We start from the raw sequence: 24250 nt of genomic DNA on the forward strand, positions 1-24250 counted from the left end.
TTGGTTCTGGGTTTGTTGTGTTCAGGTCTTCTTGGTTCTGGGATTGTTGTGTTCAGGTCTTCTTGGTTCTGGGTTTGTTGTATTCAGGTCTTCTTGGTTCTGGGATTGTTGTATTCAGGTCTTCTTGGTTCTGGGTTTGTTGTATTCAGGTCTTCTTGGTTCTGGGTTTGTTGTGTTCAGGTCTTCCTGGTTCAGGGTTTGTTGCGTTCAGGTTTTCTTGGTTCTGGGATTGTTGTATTCAGGTCTTCTTGGTTCTGGGTTTGTTGTGTTCGGGTCTTCTTGGTTCAGGGTTTGTTGACTGTACTGTAGAGAACAGAGGAGTCCTCCTCAGCTTCTTGTGCTGCTGAAGAGAGAGAATCAAAAATGAAACAAAGACAGCGTCCCAAATGGTGGCAACCTATAGGGCTCTGTCTAAAGTAGTGCACTAAATAGGGAATAGGGTGCCATTTGGAACAGAAGCACAGTTCCTCAAAACCATCATCACATCACTCCCTCATTATAGACATGTCATAGTAATTGTCCTAAGATGTCCATTTTTGCGTTCATAGTTCGGGTTCATAGTGGTCACTTACATGCTGACCAGACCGGACACGTCGCATGCGCGAGTTTTGCAAAATACATTTTGAAATCCATGTTATTCAATTATTGCACCCACACTGCTCACGCGCGCCAACGAGCGTCTGCGATGCCAAGGGCTAAAATAGAACTCCTTTCTATTTCTGACGCAGATCGCACTGAAAGTCCTGCCTCTCCCATCTCTTCATTGGTTTATAGAAGCAGGTACCCACGTGCCATCTCCTCATTGGTTATACCCACGTGGGTGATTGAAAGACAAAGTGTTTTGCTGGTCGTCGTGGCAATACTATGAAAGTTTAGATGCAGATCACCATATAAGTTAAAAGATGAAAAAGCCTGGAAGGAGGAGAGATGACTAGAAATAATTTGGTTGGCCGTTTTATGTGTGGAAAAAGACAGCGTCCCAAATGGTGGCACCCTATAGGGCTCTGTCTAAAGTAGTGCACTACCACCCTATAGGGCTCTGTCTAAAGAAGTGCACTAAATAGGGAATAGTGTACCATTTTGAACAGAAGAACAGTTCTTCAAAACCATCATCACATCACTCCCTCATTATAGACATGTCATAGTAATTGTCCTGAGATGTCCATTGTTGGGTTCATAGTTTGGCTTCAAGGGGTCACTAAGGGTCAACTGTTTTTCTTATTGATGACATCTCCTACAATAAACTGCAGCATATGAATGACCTTAATGCAGAATATGCTCACCAGGTGGCAGCACTGGGAGGTTGAATTTCAGAGCAGCGTACTGGACATACTCATCCTCTTTCTGGGGCTGAGGCACTTGGACGGTGGAGTACAGAGAAACATCCTGGTTTTTGGAACGAGAGAAGCGGACGCTGGCGTAGTGAACATCATCCTGGTAGTCTGTGGCTGCTGTCTGTGCTGCAGTAGGGGTCATGGCCATGTTTGAGATGTTGTCATACACTGGACTAGAGTCTCCCTGATGGAGAGAGAGGACAGACAACATGAGGAGTGGAAATGTTCCACAAAGAATACACAGTAATCACAGTCACCTTCTGATTCCAACAGACTCACCTGTCCATCATCTGCTGTGTCTCTTGTGTTGGAGGTGGATGTGGAGACCTTCTTCCTGTTGTACATTAATGAATGTAAGAAGAAAAAAATCTATCAATGAAGTTACTGTTAATTATTTTTATTTAACCTTTATTTAACTAGGCAAGTCAGTTAAGAACAAATTCTTATTTACAATGACTAAAGTGAAATTATGTGAAAACTATGCATTTTCACTCACCTGAACCACATGAGTCCAGAGAGACAGAGGATGAGAACCAGAACAACCACTATGATTCCTACAGCTGCAGTCAGAACTGAGGACTGTTTCCCTGTAATACATATGGATGATATGAGTACATGTTATGTTCTTATAATCTAAAATCTAACACATTATAGAATATCAACACAATGCATGTTCATATTTTGGGATCTTATAATACTAATGACACTGAGGTGTTCTTTGGAGCGTCTGGTAAATGAGAATTCGTCAGAGGATTATAAAGGTGCAATTACAACCTCACATGACATATATCAAAATATGTGAAGCCAGACTATCAAAAATAAGAATCTACACAAAACATGAACAGGAACACATGTGTTACTGAGCTGTACTTTACTCACATTTCACATCAATGTTGATAGACTCAGTCCTCCCTGTCTTCATCCCATTCCAGGCCTCACAGTAGTACTCTCCAGTGTCAGAGGACTGGATATGATTGAAGACTTGCTGTGGTCCTGTGTTCACATAGGAGAACTTATAGTGACCTCCATTCTTCTTGTACCAGGTGTATTTGTCCACAGGTGGGTTGGCATCACTGCTGCAGGTCAGAGTCACTGAACTGTCCTCCACTATTTCACCAGAGGGACTGACTAACACTAAGGTGTTCTTTGGGCCATCTGGTGTAAAATACAGTGGACTTATTTATAGCAAAATATGTCTTTACATTTCACAGGTGATTTAGAAATAACTTAAGACAATCTGAAAAATAATCATAAAAAATTATGACATTGTGATAATAGAAATTCAGGAAAATGGATGTTACACACTAAAATATGTATTGATAGATATATTTATGTGGAAAACAATCTATTCTAAATTCAAGTATCATCATGATCAGCATATCAAACTGGACGTCTAAACCCCCAATGTACTTACATGTGACAGTGAGAGTCTCTTCAGCAGAGGGGAGATCCTCATGGCCTACTACAGCACAGGAGTATCTGCCTGTATCCTCACTGCTGACTGAGAATAGGATATAGACAGGAGAGGAGGTGTTGCTGTTTGGTATAGGCTGTCCATTCTTATACCAACTGTAGGCTGTGATGGGGTCCAGTGTACATTTGGTTCTACATGTCAGTGTGACTCTCTCCCTCTCTGACACAGATGTAGGATCCATCTCCAACACAACATCTGGAGTAAAAGGAAACAAATCATTATTATCCTCCTATATATGTCCTCTTATGTGAAATACTACATTTGGTATTTTTCCATCAGATACCACTACTGTGTCTGTATGACTGCCCTTAATAAGGTAATTACAGTAATAGATGTGAGATGATTGACAGATTACCTGTGACAGTCAGGGAGACAGGTGAGCCAGCAAACTTTCCTCCAGATGTTATGAATCTGAACTTGTACCCAGCAGAGTCACTCAGTCTCAGGTCTGTGATTCTCAGGGTACAGTCACTCTCCTTATCCCCAAGGTACTCTATATGACCCTCATACTCTGCCACTGAGCTCAGATCTTCAGCATCCATACCAGACCATTTAGTAAACCAGAAAGCTGTTTCGATCTCATGATAACTGGGATATGTGTAAGAGCAGGATATGTTCACTGTTGACCCCTTCAAGGCACAGATACTCAGATGGGTGTAAGTCACACTCCAACACTTCTGACCTGAAACACAAGAAGACAACAGAACACATTATAAACATCTTAAATTACACTATCTACCAGTATAGACTGATATTGTTTATGAAGTAGAATAAAACTCGTTCAACAGTTTACAGTAGTGAAAACCATCAATATTAAATAATTATCAATATTCATTGATTAATTGACATTGGTCTCACAACTAGAAACAACATTCTATTTGTATAAAAATGTGTGTAAAAGAAAGTCCACACTGACACACTGCAGGAGAGCGGAGATCCTCATGGCCTTTTACAGCACAAGAGTAGCTGTCTTCATAGTTCCAGGAGACTGGGTCTTTGTACTGGGGGGAGGTGCTCTCATCTAGATGTTGTTCGTTCTTGTACCAGATGTATGTGGGGTTGTCAGCCAGAGTACAGGTGGTGATACAGGTCAGTGTCTTATACCAATATCCACCAGTCACCTTCACCTGAAGACCTGTAGAATAACAATATCACTGTAAATCCCTTTATCACTGACTTATCACTCTAATAAAAAGATGGAGGAAATCCTATGTTATACAGACATAAATACAAACCAAGACATTTATCCTGAACTAAATGGAGTTCAACAGTTTAACTTTATTGAATGTAACTGTACCTGTGACAGACAGAGTGACTCCAGGATCACCATAATATCTCTCTCCAGTCTGATCTGTTATATATCTGAACATGTACGTAGCTGAGTCACTCTCTCTCAAGTCTGTGATTGTCAGGGTGTGACCATTCTCTTTATCCTTACTGTATGTCACACGTCCTTTGTAGTCTAGGTCATCACTCAAACTTACAGGACCCTCAGCATCATATTTAGTGAACCAGTAGGTTGATGTGACTATATAACCACTGGGATATGTGTAAGAGCAGGTCAGCTTCACTGTTGACCCCTTCAAGGTACAGATACTCTGAGTGGTGTAAGTCACGCTCCAGCAATCCTGACCCAGTACAACTGAAACACAGTTAGACATCACAATGGTATCAGAATGAAGACAAGGTCAATTGATTCACACTGACTGTAAGGTTTGTCCACATTTTGTTGCCATAGTTCCTGATTTGAGTGTGAATGGAAACCACAGGTAAGCATCACTCAGTGAGGTGTGAAAGGAGTCTCCACTTCACTTTAAATAGTTATCTAACAGAACACCAGAATAACATCATGATTCTTATCCTTTAATAAATGTCTATAGATTGATAAACAGAGCAACTAAAAGATAAGAATGAGACCATACCTGCTACAGACCAGAGAAAGACCACCAACACACTTCCTGCTGTTCTCAAGGCCATTGTTGCATCTCCCACCCTGCAGTCTTAGAAACATAAACAACAACTCACTCTGTAGCTGGTGAATAACTACATACAAACCATCAGGGGCAGGAGGTAGGGCTCTAGTCAAAGTAGTGCACTCTATAGCTGGTGAATAACTACATACAAACCATCAGGGGCAGCAGGTAGGGCTCTAGTCAAAGTAGTGCACTCTATAGCTGGTGAATAACTACATACATACCATCAGGGGCAGCAGGTAGGGCTCTAGTCAAAGTAGTGCACTCTATAGCTGGTGAATAACTACATACAAACCATCAGGGGCAGCAGGTAGGGCTCTAGTCAAAGTAGTGCACTCTATAGCTGGTGAATAACTACATACAAACCATCAGGGGCAGCAGGTAGGGCTCTAGTCAAAAGTAGTGCACACTATAGCTGGTGAATAACTACATACAAACCATCAGGGGCAGCAGGTAGGGCTCTAGTCAAAGTAGTGCACTCTATAGCTGGTGAATAACTACATACATACCATCAGGGGCAGCAGGTAGGGCTCTAGTCAAAGTAGTGCACTCTATAGCTGGTGAATAACTACATACAAACCATCAGGGGCAGCAGGTATGGCTCTAGTCAAAGTAGTGCACTCTATAGGGAATATGGTGTCATTTGGGATGCAGTTATAACAACACATCATCATCACAGCCTTGAGTGGATGGTGTGTAAATAACATCACAATAGTTTGGTAATATGGAGTGTGTCACTGGTATCGGCAGGTAGCCTAGTGGTTCATTAAGAGATTTGGGCCAGTAACTGAAACATTACTGGTTCAAATCCCAGAGCTGGCAAGGTGGAAAAATCTGCCAATATGAGCAAGGCAGTTACCACCAGCTTGAATGATAACTCCTATCCCCAAGCTGTGAGGATAAACAGCAAGTCACACATACCTTTTATATCATCATTATATGATAGTGTCTGTATTCACAAAGTGTCTCAGAGTAAGATCTAGGATTAGTTTTCCCATTTAGATCATAATTACATGGACCAGGAGGACCTGATCCTAGATCAGCACTCCAAGTCTGAGACCCTTGAGAACATGACTTGTGGCTAAAAACTAAAAACCACATTTCAAGATATCAAGAGTACTTACAGACTGAAGGGAAGAGGTCTTGTACAGTGAGTCAACTTACTGGTAGTGAGTGGGAACTGCTAGTAAGTGTCAGTTCTGTGATTGATACATATTTAAAGTAGAACACAAGTAGCTGATACAGAACTGTCCTTTCCTTCCTCTTTAAGTCTCTTCCACCATCACTGTGTCTCATGTTAATACTACTCCTAAACACAACCCACCATCACTGTGTCTCATGTTAATACTACTCCTAAACACAACCCACCATCACTGTGTCTCATGTTAATACTACTCCTAAACACAACCCACCATCACTGTGTCTCATGTTAATACTACTCCTAAACACAACCCACCATCACTGTGTCTCCTGTTAATACTACTCCTAAACACAACCCACCATCACTGTGTCTCATGTTAATACTACTCCTAAACACAACCCACCATCACTGTGTCTCCTGTTAATACTACTCCTAAACACAACCCACCATCACTGTCTCATGTTAATACTACTCCTAAACACAACCCACCATCACTGTGTATCATGTTAATACTACTCCTAAACACAACCCACCATCACTGTGTCTCATGTTAATACTACTCCTAAACACAACCCACCATCACTGTGTCTCATGTTAATACTACTCCTAAACACAACCCTCCATCACTGTCTCATGTTAATACTACTCCTAAACACAACCCACCATCACTGTGTCTCATGTTAATACTACTCCTAAACACAACCCACCATCACTGTGTCTCATGTTAATACTACTCCTTAACACAACCCACCATCACTGTGTCTCATGTTAATACTACTCCTAAACACAACCCACCATCACTGTGTCTCATGTTAATACTACTCCTAAACACAACCCTCCATCACTGTCTCATGTTAATACTACCTCTAAAGCTATAAAGAAACATCAACTCAATCACTCTCACTCTTACTTTAGGCGATATTCAAAATGTCTCAACAACAATCTATTGCTCTCAGAGCTCTTAAAATAGCATGCACACGTCTTTATGTGAAACCACATGTACAACGTACTTCCCATCTTTTGTAGCACACAATGTAGCTCAGTATTTGTCAAGGGTGCCAATAATTTTGGTCGTGACTGTATATCTAATAATCAGATTAATATGTAAAAATATATGTATACACAGACACACACACACACACACACACACACACACACACACACACACACACACACACACACACACACACACACACACACACACACACACACACACACACACACACACACACAGTTATACTTGACCCTGTTATACTTTGACAGTGAACATGACCCTATTGAATGGAGATCTGGGTATTACTGGCAAACTCTACTGATCATGTTTTAAACATGTAAATTAATGAACTGAACTAAACTAAACACATGAAACCACAGTCCAGGGTCCGTATTCACAAAGTGTATCAGAGTAGGAGAGCTGATCTGGGATCAGTTTAGCCTTTTAGATCATAATTATACAGACCTTCTGAGACACTATATGAATACAGGCCCTGATGTAACAACCAAAACACATTTCAAAATGAACCAACAAGTACAAAGATACAGTAAGTCATGTGATGGTTGGCTAAAAGCATCAAAACAAAAACTATATTTCAAGATATCGTCAAGTGTACTTACAGAGTGAAGTGAAGGGGAGAGGTCTTGTACAGTGAGTCAACGTACTGTCACTGCATGGAAACAAGAAGTAGTCTACTGTAAGTATTAGTAGAAGCAGGCGTAGCCTAAGTGTGAGTTCTGTGGTTGACACGTTTTAAAAGTAGCCTAGTCAGTGCATTAACATGCTTGAACAGCATGTCACATAAGGGATGTTACTGTATCTAAATAGAAAATGGTCTAAAGTCAGAATACTGTAGTTGCATTTCTTTATTTGAGGAGTGGACCTTCATGTTTTACAAGAGACACAATGTGACCCATTCCCATCACTCCTCATCAGCTGGTACTGAAGGTTCCAGAACAGATGAAAGGGGAGTATCATTGGTACCAGTGTTCTAGACTAGAGCTCTCCCTACTGGCATCTCAACATTACTGCAGCCTCCAGGCTTCATATACAAAAAGGTAAAATAACATTTGAAAATGTAGAAAAAATATATAGAATAAAACAGGCATGCACGTAAAAGTACTGTTATTGGGACTTATGTTGAACTGGCGTTTTAATTGAGCGAACTGGTGATCTCAGCTAGCTTGTTAGCTACATGAAGCTGCTGTTATTCAGCGATAAACAAGTATTTTGTGCATCACACAGCTACTCTGAATGGACTGGATTGTGAACAATATGATGTGCTGCAGCTGAATTACAGCAAGACCCCATAGTTAACTAGTGAGCTAGCTAGTTAGCTAACATTTAGCTATCAACATTAGCTAGCTAGAAACAACAGACGACAGTGAGCTGTCATTATGCCAAGGCCAAGGCAAGCTGCTCTGAGTTTCCAGTGTGTGCTTGTGTGAAAGAGATGTGTTCAGCTCACTGATCTTCAGAGCAATGGACCCAAAGTGAACCCTGACATGCAAATAACTAGGTCTGTCTGTCTGTCTGGGATTATTGTGTCCTATTGTGTCTGAGTGGTGTTTTTTTGTTGAAAATGACAATGAATAATATTTCATGTAATTGTTTATTGCTGCTTCGTTATTGTTATTTTATTGTGTGTTTTTTATTTTTATTTTTATAATTAAAAAAATCTAATATTTTCTTACATATAAACAACTGCATTGTTAGTTAAGGGCTTGTCATTAACCATTTTACAGTATGGTCTACACCTGTTGTACTTGGAGCATGTGACTAATACAATTTGATTTGATTTGTGTGTTTAGGTGCTGGACATTGCTCCCTCTGACACTGGGTTTCTGAACCTCTAAAAGTCTGAGCCGTTTGGGGGGTTCTACTAGCTGACATATGGAATTGTTTTAAGGTGGTCATACCATGGAACATTTAGATATATGATTTTGAATTATAGTACCCCTTTAGGTTAAAAAGGAGAAGGACTAATGTTTGTGAGAGCAGGCAGGTGACTGCAATATAGTCTGCCTGGAACATGCCCCATATAGAATTGTAAAATAGCATATATTTATCCCCTGTAGGGGCAATTACTAGGCACCCTATGGAATCAGGCTGGCAGTGAGTCACACAGTGACATCACAAGGAGTCACACATTCAGGTCACATGTCCAGTCACATGACCATACATACATACACTGTAAAACACATGATAACAACAGATGTCAGCCCCCTTAGTGTCTACAACATGGTCATCACAGAGGAGGTTCACTGGGCAAAGATCCCTTCAAAGTTCTAATGATGATGTAATTTCCATGTTGTTTCACAGCTCAGGCCGAGGGAGAGGGGGAAGGAAATCAGAGGTTCACTCCTCTTCACTTTGATTGCCAATTCACACACTCATTCTATATGTCTAGTGTTCTGTCTGGGATCTGTGGTCTGTGCCAGAGGACTACAAACGGGGTGACACCCCCCCAAGCCTCCTGTTCCATTTTAAAGCAGGGACACAGTCCCTCATCGTCTTCCTTAACCTTCCTCATTCTCCTCCCTCTCCACTATCCAGTCACTGCAAGGTGGTCAGGGTTGACATGGTTTCCTGTCTCTTCCTCTCTGGTCAGGCTTGTGTTTGAAGCAGCACTTGTCACCATAGAAACAGCCGGTGGTCCTCCAGAAGAAACACTCGTCACCATCGATGGGAGCCATCCTCCTGGTCCTGGGAGAGAGAGAGACAAACAGTATGAAAACACAAGCACCTGCACCAGTGCTCCTGCTTCCTCCTTCCATCACTTTGTACATTTCAAAAGTTTATATGAGTTGATTGGTAACACTTTAGAATAACTCATAATGATGTTTTGAATGACAGACGGATGTCCTTACCCTGTGGAGGCGTACTGGGAGGCTGAGGAGGTGTTGAGGCCTATAGGGTTGGTCCTCTGAGGAGAGGGAGGGGTTCTCTAAGTCTAGCTGTCTGGGTACCTGATAACCAGCCGGGTGCTCTCCAGCGCCACCCCCTGGACAGGAGGACAAACTGCAGACGCAGTCCAAATATATACAATTGAACCAAAAGCATAGTCCCAAAAGTACAATGGAACTAATAGCATTGTCACAAAAGTACAATGAAACGAATAACATTGCATTGTATTTTATAACCACCAGAAAGGAGTTTAATAGTTTTACTTTTCTCTCTGTGTTGGACAATGATGATACTATTTATGTGCAAGACTCAAGCTCTCCACTGAAGGCTCTTGACTCTGTGTATCATGCAGAGATGTCTAACTCACCATTGTGATCTCTACAGTGCTGTCAGGTGGACATCAGTAGCAACACGCAGGCTCAAACCCTGGTACATTCTTATTCAGAAGACCATTTAATATGGAAAACTGACATGTTATATATCCTCTCTTCTAGCAGGAAATGAGAACACATACAAACTCAGATCTCAATCTTGTTTTATGCTAACAGTACTGAAAATTAGAACCAAACATGGAAAAAAGTCCATTCATTATTCAGCCCCTTGATCTTGGAATGTTCAACGGTTAAATAGATTAACAGGTTATTGAGACATAACTGTTTCTAGTTGTTAGTCCATGTCACTAGTTTGCATTGCCTTTTTTTAAGCCCCCGTTACCACAGGAGACCTTTTGCCTCCCGCCATTGTAAATAAGAATTTGTTCTCAATTGACTTGTCTGGTTAAATAAAGATTATCCTAAAAGTGCAATGGAACCAATAGTATAGTCCCAAAAGTACAATGGAACCAATAGCATGGTCCCAAGAGTACACACTCCTTAAGTTCAAGCAAAAAAATTGAAAGCACATCTCACATAGTTAAATGAATATGACAGCATTAGTTTCATCCCACCTCTCACCTTTAGCCTCTCCAAGGTGCAAGTGGACATGTTGGGGTTCTTGAAGTTGACAGAGGCACATAATCTCTCTTGTAGAACTCTGATACTCTCTTGTAGAACTCTGATACTCTCTATCTCCCCTCACCTACAGTACATAACCTAGATCTAGAATGTAGAACTCTGATACTCTCTCTCTCCCCACACCTACAGTACATAACCTAGATCTAGAATGTAGAACTCTGATACTCTCTCTCTCCCCACACCTACAGTACATAACCTAGATCTAGAATGTAGAACTCTGATACTCTCTATCTCCCCTCATCTACAGTACATAACCTAGATCTAGAATGTAGAACTCTGATACTCTCTATCTCCCCTCATCTACAGTACAGAATAAAGAATTAGAGAGTATCAGAATTCTACATTCTATCTCCCCTCACCTACAGTACATAACCTAGATCTAGAATGTAGAACTCTGATACTCTCTATCTCCCCACATTTACAGTAGAGAACATAGAGAGTATCGGAGTTCTACATTCTAATTCTATCTCCCCTCACCTACAGTACAGAATATAGAAGGAGGAGAGAAAGGGAGGGAGGTGGCCACAGTCAAAATACAAGGAATATAGGAACAGGGTTCTATTTGAGACAGCCTATAGAACCTGTAACTGTAGAAATGTATACTCTGGAATAACCAGAATTAAACATACTCACCCACTGGAGTCCACAGGGGAGGAGAGGTCCACCACTGGAGTCCATGGGGGAGGAGAGGTCCACCACTGGAGTCCTGCGGGGAGGAGAGGTCCACCACTGGAATCCTGAGGGGAGGAGAGGTCCACCACTAGAATCCTGAGGGGAAGAGAGGTCCACCACTGGAGTACGGAGGGGAGGAGAGGTCCACCACTGGAGTCCCGAAGGGAGGAGAGGTCCAACACTGGAGTCCCGAGGGGGGGAGAGGTCCAACACTGGAGTCCAGAGGGGATGACGGAGCAGCCTGCTCTGTGGTAAACTTCTCCAGCATCAACAATCTCTGCACCTTCTCAAAACCCAGGTCCTAGATGAGAGAGAGAGAGAGAGAGAGAGAGAGAGAGAGAGAGAGAGAGAGAGAGAGAGAGAGAGAGAGAGAGAGAGAGAGAGAGAGAGAGAGAGAGAGAGAGGGGTAAATTGATAAACTGATATCAGTTCAGATCTCAGAAAAAACATCTGAAAATGCAAAGAAGCAGACAAGTTCACCAATCAACAAAGCTTTGGACAGAAATCTAATTTTACAAGACTAGAGCCTGACCAAAGAAAACCAAACCTCAGCTTTGGACACATTGAGTTATCCAACTCTACTACCACCAACTCCATTACGCTGGGCCCTGACCCCTGTCTCCCCTCACTATGATCTGCAGGACCTTGCAGTTGAAGACCTCAGTGGAGGACTCATCTCAGTCCTGATCCAGCTTTAACACCTGATCCATGGCCCTTTCTGCCTCACCATACAGCTGGAGAGAGAAGAGGGGAGGGATGGGCGGAGGGGGGTGGGGTGAGAGGAGGTAGAGGGGAGGGAAAAGAGAGGATGGGGAGAGGGGAGATGATAAGAGAGACAGTAGGGGGGAGAGGGGAGATAAGATGAGTGGGGCGAGGGAGAAGAGATTGAGTCAGATTTCACCGACAGACACACACACACTGTCAGCAATGTCCACGTTCACAGTAGAGAGCGCAGACACTGAACTTTAACCCCATCAGTGCACTCCCCTTGAGGAAGTATCCTTTGGCCAATGGGGGCGAGCTGGATGGACTTCTGAGCGTCTGATAGGGCAGAGGGGTAGAGCTCCAGACACCATTAGGAGAACAAATCACATTCCCAAAGAAATACAAGAAATGAGAACAAAGTGGAAATAGTCCAGATCTTTGCCACCTAGAAAATCTGTTTGACAATTTAAATTTGAGTTCTCCTTCAATAGTCTAGGGAGCAACATACCCATACCACTCACATACACACACAGGCATCCACAAGAACACACCCATACAATGTCTGAACTACTGGGAAATCTGGCAAGGTCTAGACATTTATGTATGTTTGTGTATGTGTATGTGTATGTGTATGTGTATGTGTCTGTCTGTCTGTCTGTCTGTCTGTCTGTCTGTCTGTCTGTCTGTCTGTCTGTCTGTCTGTCTGTCTGTCTGTCTGTCTGTCTGTCTGTCTGTCTGTCTGTCTGTCTGTCTGTCTGTCTGTCTGTCTGTCTGTCTGTCTGTGCCTCGCCACGCCACGCCACGCCACTCATGGTTATGTGGGTCAATGGCACCATCATGTGTCCAATAGGTAGAAATACAAGAAAGAAGAGCAGAATGGAAATAGTTCTGATTCAATGTTAGTTAATGAAATAATCAATTTATTTGTTGTCTATTTATTGTCTACCTTTGAGCTTATTTATAACATGATGCTTATACTGTATTCATTGTATCTAAAATATGTAATTATTAATAATTTGTAATAAAACAAGCAATATCATGACACTGAACAATATGGTATCACATAATATAAAATATAAAACGACCAATAATGACTGACAGGAATACAAAGTAAAACATATTTTAACACATCAGGAGCAACTCGAGAGATACACATATTTAAAAGCTTGTCAATATAATTCATTTTTGTGTCACTAAGACAAGTGAATACTTTAAATGTTATAAAAATCTGGAACTGGCAAAATCCCATAAAAAAAGATAAGCAATACAATCTATAGATAGTAAACTGACAATAAATTTACATTTTGAGCCTGTAATCGAACCCACAAATGCTGATGCTCCAGATACTCAACTAGTCTAAAGATGGCCAGTTTCATTGCTTCTGTGACGACCCTCCCACTCTGTCTGCCGTATTCTCTCTTTGTTCTTGTTTCCTTATTAGGATGTCGGTGGGCGGAGTTGGGAGGGTCGTCAGCTACATGGGAGACACCTGGGCCCGGTGTCTCCCAGGATAAATACACCACTTCCCCATTCATGGAGAGACTCTCTCCAGGCAGACACCTTGATAGATTTGTTTGTGTTTCTTGGTGGTTTTTTGGTTGTTTGTTTTCGCATCTTTCAACACCCTGCATTATCACATTCATGCATGCAAAACACTCACTTACACTACTGATTACTGATTACACACACCATTGTATATTATACTTAGTTACTTTAGTTAATAAATATATATTTTGTTACTCCTTTTCTCCACGTTGTCTCCCTTTTGTTACGGGCTTTGAGCCGGTTCGTGACAAGTGGGGGCTCATCCGGGATAATTGAACGTATTGGTTTGGGAGAACGTGGAGGTACGTGTTTGGTTTGCATATTTTGTTTGAGTTTGATAGGCCCAGTATTGGTTGCCTTTGTTGTTTGGTTTGTGTGCTGCTTTGGAGAGAGTACATTGGTTAGTTTCCAGGGCCCTGCCCAGCCTGGAAACTCTTGTTCTACTTTCTGTTGGGACATCGGTCTGAGGTGAGTAATCGGCTGTGTACCTCAGTGGGAGATTTGGGTAGGATAGTGGAATTTGCTACCCGGAGCTATAGCCTTTTTCCCCTGATAGGCTTAGCGACGTGTTTCCCTTTTGGAATATGTTGGGCATGGTTAATGTTTGTTATTTTTGTGTGGTGTCTGTGGACTGAGCAGTTGTCTCGGGGGCACATCCGTGGCTTGGTGGAATCTGACAGCGTGCTGGGGGGTTTATTTCCTTGCCAGCGGGCTACAGTGCGTAAATACCCACCGCAAATCCGCACGAAGACTAGGGTTGAGTTATAGTAGGTTTTGGGGAAGCTCTGTATCTCATCTCTCTTCTGTGGTGCTCAGGGTGATTGTCATTTCTTGGGTTGTGGTCTGGTGTGCTCAGCAGAGGGGAAGAGTGAGAATTATTTTTGTAACTATGGTGTCTTATGTAGATGAGTTCATTCGCTTTCCATCAGAGGAATTGTTAGAATTAGGTACTAAAGAACAGCTGTTGAAGATCGCTGAACACTACAAGGTTGAAATTAGTGATAAACGTCTAAAGAATTCTATTAGGTTGATATTGAAGGCCAATCTGATGGAGAGTGGTATTCTTGAAGTTACCACTGGGCCAGCCTCTGCTGAGGACTCTTCGTCTCCCCGTAACGTTAAAATGGCCATTCCATTGGTTAGTCATGGTAGTCTTCTTTTTGAACAGCAGAAAGAACTGCTTCTGTTACAGCTGGAGCATGATCGTGAGAAGCTAGAGCATGATCGGCAGTATGATCGTGAGAAGCTAGAGCATGATCGTGTAAAGTATGAAAAGGAATTAGATATGGAGCATGCTAAAATCAAGTTGCAACAAGAACGGATAGAGTTGATTAGGGAAGGAAAGATCTCAGGGGAGAGTTTGATCTGGGAAGGTGACCCAGATTTACCTAGGGGTCGTTCCTCTTTTGGTCGTGCCCCGGACACATTTGATATTGTTGGGAACTTACGGTTATTGCCTCAGTTTAATGAAAAGGACCCTGAGACATTATTTTCGTTGTTTGAGCGGGTTGCTGACGCTAGGAGTTGGCCTGATTCTGACCGCACCTTAATGTTGCAGTGTGTGCTGACTGGTAAAGCGCAGGAAGCATATTCAGCTCTTAGTGTACACGACAGTGCCAGTTATGATAAGGTTAAAACGGCTGTGTTACAGATTTATGAATTGGTCCCTGAGGCTTACCGCCAACGATTTAGAACTTTAAAAAGGGATGATAAACAGACTCATGTTGAGTTTGCGCGACAATTATCTTTACAGTTTAATTGCTGGTTTTCTGCCTCTGCAGTTGTGACTTTCGAAGGGCTGTGTGATCTGATTATGTTAGAGCAATTTAAGGACACAATCCCTGATCGTATTGCCACGTATATTAACGAACGAAAAGTAAAGAATGTCGCTGAAGCTGCGGTTTTGGCGGATGAGTATGTGTTGACTCACAAAAGTGTCTTTGCAGAGCCCCGTATTCGGAATGAGTGGGGGCGTTCGGATAGATTTGGGCTTCGCTCACCGAAATACTTTGGATCACGGGCAGAGTTCAATTCAACTAGGGTTGAGCCTGACTCCCGTGGTAAAGCTGACTTTGGGCAAGAGTGTCACTACTGTCAAGGCTCAGGTCATTGGAAAAACGAATGTCCACTTCTCAGATCAAAGGGTGCTTACGCTAAATCTAAGCCTACCGCGTTAGCTGCGCCTGTTCTACATCAGTTCATTCATGACTCATTGCCTCAGGTCCAGGAGCATGTGAAAGTACATATTGATCCAGACTATTTACCTTTCATTGCGGAAGGTTTTGTGTCTATGTTAGGAAGTAAGGACCTAGTGCCAGTGAAGATCCTGAGAGACACAGGTGCCTCTGAATCATTTGTGTTGGAGTCTGTGTTACCCTTTTCAGCTGAGACTGATTCGGGGAAGAGTGTTCTAATTAGGGGAATAGGTTTGAACACTCTGTCAGTTCCATTGCATAAACTGATGTTGGGTTGTGGGCTGGAAACCTACAGTGAATAGAAATCTGAGTATGATCATGTGTTCAGTGTTAGCTGAGACAGTCAGAGTTGTTCCAGGGAAACTGTATCCCCATTCTGAGGTTTCTGTGTTGAATATGAACTTGTACTCAGCAGAGTCCTCCTCTCTCAGATCTGTGATTCTCAGGGTGGAGCGACCTCTCTCCTTCTCTCCTGCATACTCCACACGACCTGCATACCCTGGGTCTGTGGTTAGGTCCTCAGGGATCAATTTATTACTCCAGCTGTCACTCTGATTAGTGCTAAACCAGAGTGATGATGTGACGGTATCATAACCACTGCCATAAGTACAGGATATGTTCACTGTTGACCCCTTCAAGGAACAGATTTTCCTCTTGGTGTAAGTCACTCTGTTGCAGTCCTGGCTCTGGACACCTGCAACATAATGGAATCACATGAGTACATTATACTGTACTTTCAGATATGTTCATAAATGCCAAGCACTATCAAATTACACAGTGAGACAAAAAGGATGTAGTACAAACATTCTGTATAAATTCTGTATTAGATTCCATATTAAATTCCCACTCACACACTGCAGGAGAGTGGAGATCCTCATGGCCTTTTACAGCACAAGAGTAGCTGTCTTCATAGTTACTGGAGACTGGGTCTTTGTACTGGGGGGAGGTGCTCTCATCTAGATGTTGTCCGTTCTTGTACCAGATGTAGGTGGGGTTGTCAGTCAGAGTACAGGTGGTGCTACAGGTCAGTGTCTTATCCTGATGTCCACCAGTCACATTCACCTGAAGACCTGGAGAATAAACAATATCACTGTAAATCCCTTTATCACTGACTTATCACTCTAATACAAAGATGGAGGAAATCCTATGTTATACAGACAAACACAAACTAAGACATTTATCCTGAACTAAATGGAATTCAACAGTTTAACTATATTGAATGTAACTGTACCGGTGACAGACAGAGTGACTCCAGGATTGCCAGTATATCTCCATCCTCCAGTCTGATCTGTAAATCTGAATTTGTATGTAGCTGAGTCACTCTCTCTCAGGTCTGTGATTGTCAGGGTGTGACCATTCTCTTTATCCTTACGGTATGTCACATGTACCTTGTAGTCTGGGTCATCACTCAGACTCACAGGTTTCCCCTTAGCATCATACTTAGTGAACCAGAGGTTGTTGTGACTGTACCTCTGGGATATGTGTAAGAGCAGGACAGCTCCACTGTTGACCCCTTCAAGGTACAGATACTCTGAGTGGTGTAAGTCACACTCCAGCCATCCTGACCCAGTACCACTGAAACACAGTTAGACAACACAACATTTATTAAATAAAAATTATTCCAAAATGGCTTTCACTAACAAGATGGTTTGTCCACACTTTGTTGCCATAGTTACTGAGTTGGGTGTGAATGAAAACAACAGATAAGCATCGCTCAATGAGGAGTGAAAGATCTCTATTTCACTTTATAAAGTTACGCCAAACAGACCAGCAGAATAACATTATGACATTATTAACATTTTAGAAATGTCTGTACATTGAAAAACAGGGCAACTTAAACAGTTATTTGGGCCATCTGGATAACAAAGTGAAAGTTAGCCTTCTCATTATGAAATGGTGGAAGTATTTTGAACTGTAAAATCAACTACCATTAATCGAAATGAAATAGTAGCTCTATTTCATGTCTGTTTCACTAAACATCAACACTGACCAATGATGTATTGGATGATTTTGACAGACTTTAAAAGTGTATTAGTCACACTCACACACTGCAGGAGAATTGATGCCTTTTACAGCACAGTAGAAGCTGTCTTCAGTATTAAAGTCGACTGAGTATGAGGGGGAGGAGTTATCTTGTACAATCTTACTGTTCCTGTACCAGGTGTAGGTGGGGTTACCAGTCAGAGTACAGGTGGTGCTACAGGTCAGTGTCGTTGACCACCATGTAGTGGTCACCTTCACCTGCAGGTCTGGAGTAGATAACAACATTAAAACCATCAATGACCTGTTGTCTAGTTCAAATGAGGCAGGAGTGGACGTTCTCAAATCATCAACTCAGACATTCCTATTATACCATACATTTATATTTATATTATTTCTGTACAAATCAAGACAATTTTCCAGAACCAACTAAACAGATTAGCATTATATATAATGTCACTGTACCTGTAACAGACAAAGTGACTCCAGGGATACCAAAAATTTTCCCTTCAGTCTGATCTGTTATAAATCTGAACATGTACGTAGCTGAGTCTATCTCTCTCAGGTTTGTGATTGTCAGGGTGTGTCCATTCGTCTTATCACTACGGTACGTCACACGACCTTTGTAGTCTGGGTCATCTAACAGACTCACATAATTCTCCACATTATACATTTTAGTGAACCACAAGGTTGTTGTGACTATATAACCACTGGGATATGTGTAAGAGCAGGACATCTCCACGGTTGACCCCTTCAAGGCACAGATACTCTGAGTGGTGTATGTAACACTCCAGCCATTCTGGCCCTGTACCACTGAAACACAGTTAGACATCACAAGGACGTTACATTAAGTTCAAGGTCTTTTGACTCACACTAACACTTTGTTCCATAGTTGCTGAGTTGAGACATTGATACTCTTTGGTTGAGTGTGAATGGAAACCACAGATAAGCTTCGCTCAGTGAGGTGTGAAAGAAAACTGTTTAAACTGAAGTGGAGACGGCAAATGTGTCGCCAGTAGAACATGAAAATGGTTATGTTTTTAGAAATGTCTGCAGTTTGACAAACCGGGCAACTAAAAGATAAGAATGAGACCATACCTGCTACAGACCAGAGAAAGACCACCAACACACTTCCTGCTGTTCTCAAGGCCATTGTTGCATCTCCCACCCTGCAGTCTTAGAAACATAAACAACAACTCACTCTATAGCTGGTGAATAACTCCACCTGATACATTGAAGTAGAAACTGTAAATGGGGTACAGGGCCTCATTACTGAAAATGAACCAGGCTCACATTGTGTTGTGTTGTATTGTGCTATATGGTCATGACCCTCCAGCATGACAATGCCACCAGCCATATTGCTCTTTCTGTGCATGATTTCCTGCAAGACAGGAATGGCCACGACGAGCCCGGATCTCAACCCCAATGAGCACGTCTGGGACCTGTTGGATCGGAGGGGGAGGGCTAGGGCCATTCCCCCCAGAAATGTCAGGGAACTTTCAGGTGCCTTGGTGGAAGAGTGGGGTAACATCTCACAGCAAGAACTGGCAAATCTGGTGCAGTCCAGGAGGAGGAGATGCACTGCAGTAATTAATGCAGCTGGTGGCCACATCAGATACTGACTGCTACTTTTGATTTTGAACCCCGTTTGTTCACGGACACATTATAAAATTTCCGTTAGTCACATGTCTGCGGATCTTGTTCAGTTTATGGCTCAGTTTTTGAATCTTGTTATCTTCATACAATTATTTACACATGTTAAGTTTGCTGAAAATTAACACAGTTGACAGTGAGAGGACGTTTCTTTTTATGCTGAGTTTTTATATATATATTTTGTAAATATATTTTCCACTCAATGATCATGCTGCTGCTCCCTCTATGGTCATTCCACCCCACCCCCTCTACAGTCTTTACTCTGCCTCCACCCCAATGGTCATTATTCATCACTACCAGAGTTATTATCTATATAGTGCTAGTTCTATTTCTATTGTTTTTATTACCATTTTTCAGAATGTTATTTCACTAGTCCTGCATGTTGGAGCTCGAAGCCTAATATGTTCACTGTACCCTGCAATCACACCTGCAACCCTGTGCATGTGACTATTAAACCATCTGAATCTTTATTATTTTCCCCTAACCCTACTTCCCCTCCTCTTATTGGAGTAAACTAATGACAAACAACACAGACAAAATGTTGTGTTACTATCCTGGACCAAAACGTTTATTCCCATTCAAAATATGTTTTTCCTAACCACTAACCCTAATCCTAACCTTAACCCCTAAACCTAAGTCTAACTCGTAATCCTAACTCTCAACCAAAGATAGCCTTTTTCCTTGTGAAAAAAGTACCCACTTGTCCAACTTTTCCTTGTTTTACTGTCCTTGTGAGGACTTCTGGTCCACACAAGGATAGTAAAACCACACACACACACACACACACACACACACACACACACACACACACACACACACACACACACACACACACACACACACACACACACACACACACACACACACACACACACACACACACAGGCTATACATTAACTGTGCTTTAGGACTGCATTATTCTATGTATGGTGAGGTCTCTTGTGTGTAGGTACCATTTCAGTGTAATTTGAAAATGGATGAAAGTCAGCACAGTTATATTTCTTCTTTTGAGGAGTGGACCTACATTTTTAAAACAGGCAAAATGTGACTATATCCCATCACTCCTCATCAGCTGCATCAAAGTGGTACTGAAGGTTCCAGTGTTCTAGACTAGAGCTCTCCCTACTGGCATCTCAACATTACTGCAGCCTCCTCTCTTCAAACAATGTCCTTATACATTTGGGCAGTAATATAATGCCACTGTGATATTCTGTTACACTGGATGCGTCCCAAATGGCACCCTATGTGCCCTGGTTAAAAGTAGTACACTATTTAGGGAATAGGGTGCCATTTGGGACACAGACACTGTTAGCCATTGTGTTTAGTACTGGTACCTAATAATAATGTCCTCAATAATGTTGGGTCAATAACAACATAATAAACTAATGAAACACAACACTGGCTAGTACTTGACCAAGTCACATTTAAGCACACAAACACTGATGTCTATAGTAGAATAAGCCACTATCATATTCTGTTACACTGTTGGCCCTTATGTACAGCAGAGGAGGCTGGTGATAGAGGGAGATGGTGCAGCAGTGGACTATTTTGTGTTTTTTATGCTGGTCTTAACTGTTTTAGTTCTTAATGTCTCTGCCATCATTTCCCATGTCTGAAACAGCTTCTAAACATCAGAACAGTGATCACTAAACTTGATTTGGATGAACATTTCTACTTCAACGAGTCTGCAACTTTGGACATTCTGCTTACTCCGGACCAGACCCTGATCCCCGGCAACCCTGATCCCCGGCAACAGAGAGTCAAGCGAGCAGGCATCCTGATGAGATTACGTCGGTGATCAAATAGACCAACAAATAGACCAACAAACTGGATGAGCTCGAGACGATCCTGTCAACTGGACCTGAATAACTGTAATATATGTTTCTCAGAGTTGTGGCTGAACGAGGACATGGATATACATCTTGTTGATTTGTCTACACTCTTAGAAAACAAATGGTGCTATCTAGGACCTTAGAGGGTTATTTGGCACTTCCCATAGGATAACACTTTGAAGAACCCTTTATGTTTCCAGGTAGAACACCTGTGCTCCTCCTTTTTGAACCTCACCTGTGCAACTAGGGGCAACACAACTCTAGTTCATCTATACTCTACACATGCATAAAAAGCCCTCTCTTTGGCAAATCAGACCATATCTTTATCCTCCTGCTTCCTGCCTACAAGCAAAAACTCAAACAGGACGTGTTGCCAGAAGTGGTCCGATCAAGTGGATGCTCAGCTACAGGACTGTTTCACTGGCACAGACTGGAATATGTTCCGGGATTCATCCAATAACATGGAGGAATTGACCACGTCATTCACCGCTTCATTAATAAGTGCATCGCCGACATTGTCACCACAGTGACCTACAGACGTACCCCAACCAGAAGCCATGGATTACAGGCAACATCTGCACAGAGCTAAAGGCTAGAGCTTCCGCTTTCAAGGAACGGGACACTAATCCGGACGCATAAAGAAATTCTGCTACGACCTCCGATGAGCAATCAAACCGGCAAAGCGTCAAAACAGGACTAAGGCCGAATCCTACTATGCTGGCTCTGAAGCGAGAAGGATGTGGCAGGGCTTGCTAAATATCATGGATTACAAAAGGAAATCCATCCGCGAGCTGCCCAGTGACACAAGTCCACCAGACGAGCTACAGTAAATTACATCTATGCTCACTTAGTCTATTATCTATCCTGATGCCTAGTCACTTTACCCCTACCTATTGGGCAGCAGGTAGCCTAGCGGTTAAGAACGCTGGGCCAGTAAAGGTTGCTGTTTTGACTTCCTGAACTGGCAAAAGTAGTACATTCTGCAGTTCTGCCCTTGAGCAAGGCAGTTAACCCCCAACAACAACTGTCCCCGGGCATCGATTACGTACATTAATACAGCCCCACGCACCTCTCTGATTCAGAGGGGTTAAATGTAGAAGACACATTTCAGTTGAATGCATTCAGTTGTGCAACTGACTAGGTATCCCATTTCCCTTATATGTATGTACATAAACACCTCAATTACCTCATACTCCTGCACATCGACTCGGTACTGTGAAACAGACATGTTATTTTTACTCGTTATTGATATTCGTTATTCACTCTGTATTTTTTCCTTGTTTCACTATTTCCCCCAAAACATTTATACAGTGTAAGTATTCAGACGTCTTTACCTATTTCGACATTTTGTTATGTTACAGCCTTATTCTAAAATGGAATAACTAAACAATTTTCCTCATCATTCTACACACGATACCCCATAAAGACAAAGCAAAAACAGTTTTTGTTTTATTTACACAAGTATTCATAACCTTTGTTATGAGATTCGAAATTGAGCTCAGGTGTATCATGTTTCCATTGATCATCCTTAAAATGTGATTGGAGTCCACCTGTGGTCAATTCCTGTCTATATAAGGTCCCACAGTTGACTATGCATGTCAGAGCAAAAACCAAGCCATGACGTCGAAGGAATTGTCTGTAGAGCTCCGAGACAGGATTGGGTCTAGGCAAAGATTTGGGGAAGGATACCAAAAAATGTCTGCAGCATTGAAGGTCCCCAAGAACACAGTGGCCTCCATCATTCTTAAATGGAAGAACAGAGCAATCGGAGGAGAAGGGCCTTGGTCAGGTAGGTGACCAAGAACCCGATGGTCACTCTGACAGAGCTCCAGTGTTCCTCTGTGGAGATGGGAGAACCTTCCAGATGGACAACCATCTCTGTAGCACTCCACCAATCAGGCCTTTATTGTAGAGTGGCCAGATGGAAGCCAATCCTCGGTAAAAGGCAGATGACGGCCAGCTTGAACTTTGCCAAAAGGCACCTAAATGAGATTCTCTGGTCTGATGAAACCAAGATGGAACTCTTTGGCCTCAAAAGCCAAGTGTCATGTCTGGAAGTTACCTGGCACATCCCTACGATGAAGGATGGGGGTAGCAGCATAATGGTGTGGGGATGTTTTTCAGCTGCAGGGACTGGGAGACTAGTCAGGGTTGAGGGAAACATGAGAAAAGTACAGAGAGATCCTTGATGAAAACCTGCTCCAGAGCGCTCAGGACCTCCCAACAGGACAACGACCCTAAGCACACAGCCAAGACAACGCAGGAGTGGCTTCGGGACAAGTCTCTGAATGTCCTTCAGTGGCCCAGCCAGAGGCAGGACAAACCCGATCGAACATCTCTGGAGAGACCTGAAAATAGCTGTGCAGCGATGCTCCCCATCGAACCTGACAGAGCTTGAGAGGATCTGCAGAGAAGAATGAGAGAAACTCACCAAATACAAGTTTGCCAAGCTTGTTGCATAAAACCAAAGATGACTCGAGGCTGTAATTGCTGCCAAGGTGCTTCAACATAGTACTGAGTAAAAGGTCTTAATACTTATGTAAATGTGAGATTTCAGTTTAATTTTTTTAATACATTTTCAAAAATGTATAAAAAACTGTTTTTGCATTTATTATATGGAGTATTGTGTGTAGATTTATGAGGGGAAAAAACAATTGAATCCATTTTAGAATAAGGCTGTAACGTAACAAAATATGGAAAAAGTCTAGGGGTCTGAATACTTTCCGAATGCACTGTACATTTATCTTTAACTCTGCATTGTTGGAAAGGACACGTTAGCATTTCAATCCACCGTCACTGTGTCTCATGTTAATACTACTCCTAAACACAACC

At 42.3% G+C, this 24250-nt stretch overlaps 1 protein-coding gene across 1 annotated transcript; it reads right to left on the minus strand.

The window, feature by feature from the left end:
• Positions 1-253: 253 nt before the first annotated feature.
• Positions 254-19086, minus strand: LOC129863312 (B-cell receptor CD22-like). The gene is made up of 11 exons (XM_055935202.1): positions 19032-19086; positions 18598-18746; positions 17185-17380; positions 16805-17023; positions 16293-16647; positions 3725-3948; positions 2214-2489; positions 1831-1921; positions 1614-1668; positions 1284-1518; positions 254-343 (listed from the first exon to the last, which is right to left on the minus strand). Exons 1-11 carry the CDS (start codon positions 19084-19086, stop codon positions 285-287), a joined length of 1914 nt encoding a protein of 637 aa, XP_055791177.1. The 3' UTR covers positions 254-284.
• Positions 19087-24250: the final 5164 nt, after the last annotated feature.

Source organism: Salvelinus fontinalis, chromosome 10 (genome assembly GCF_029448725.1).
Source record: "Salvelinus fontinalis isolate EN_2023a chromosome 10, ASM2944872v1, whole genome shotgun sequence".
NCBI classification, from domain to species: Eukaryota; Metazoa; Chordata; class Actinopteri; order Salmoniformes; family Salmonidae; genus Salvelinus; species Salvelinus fontinalis.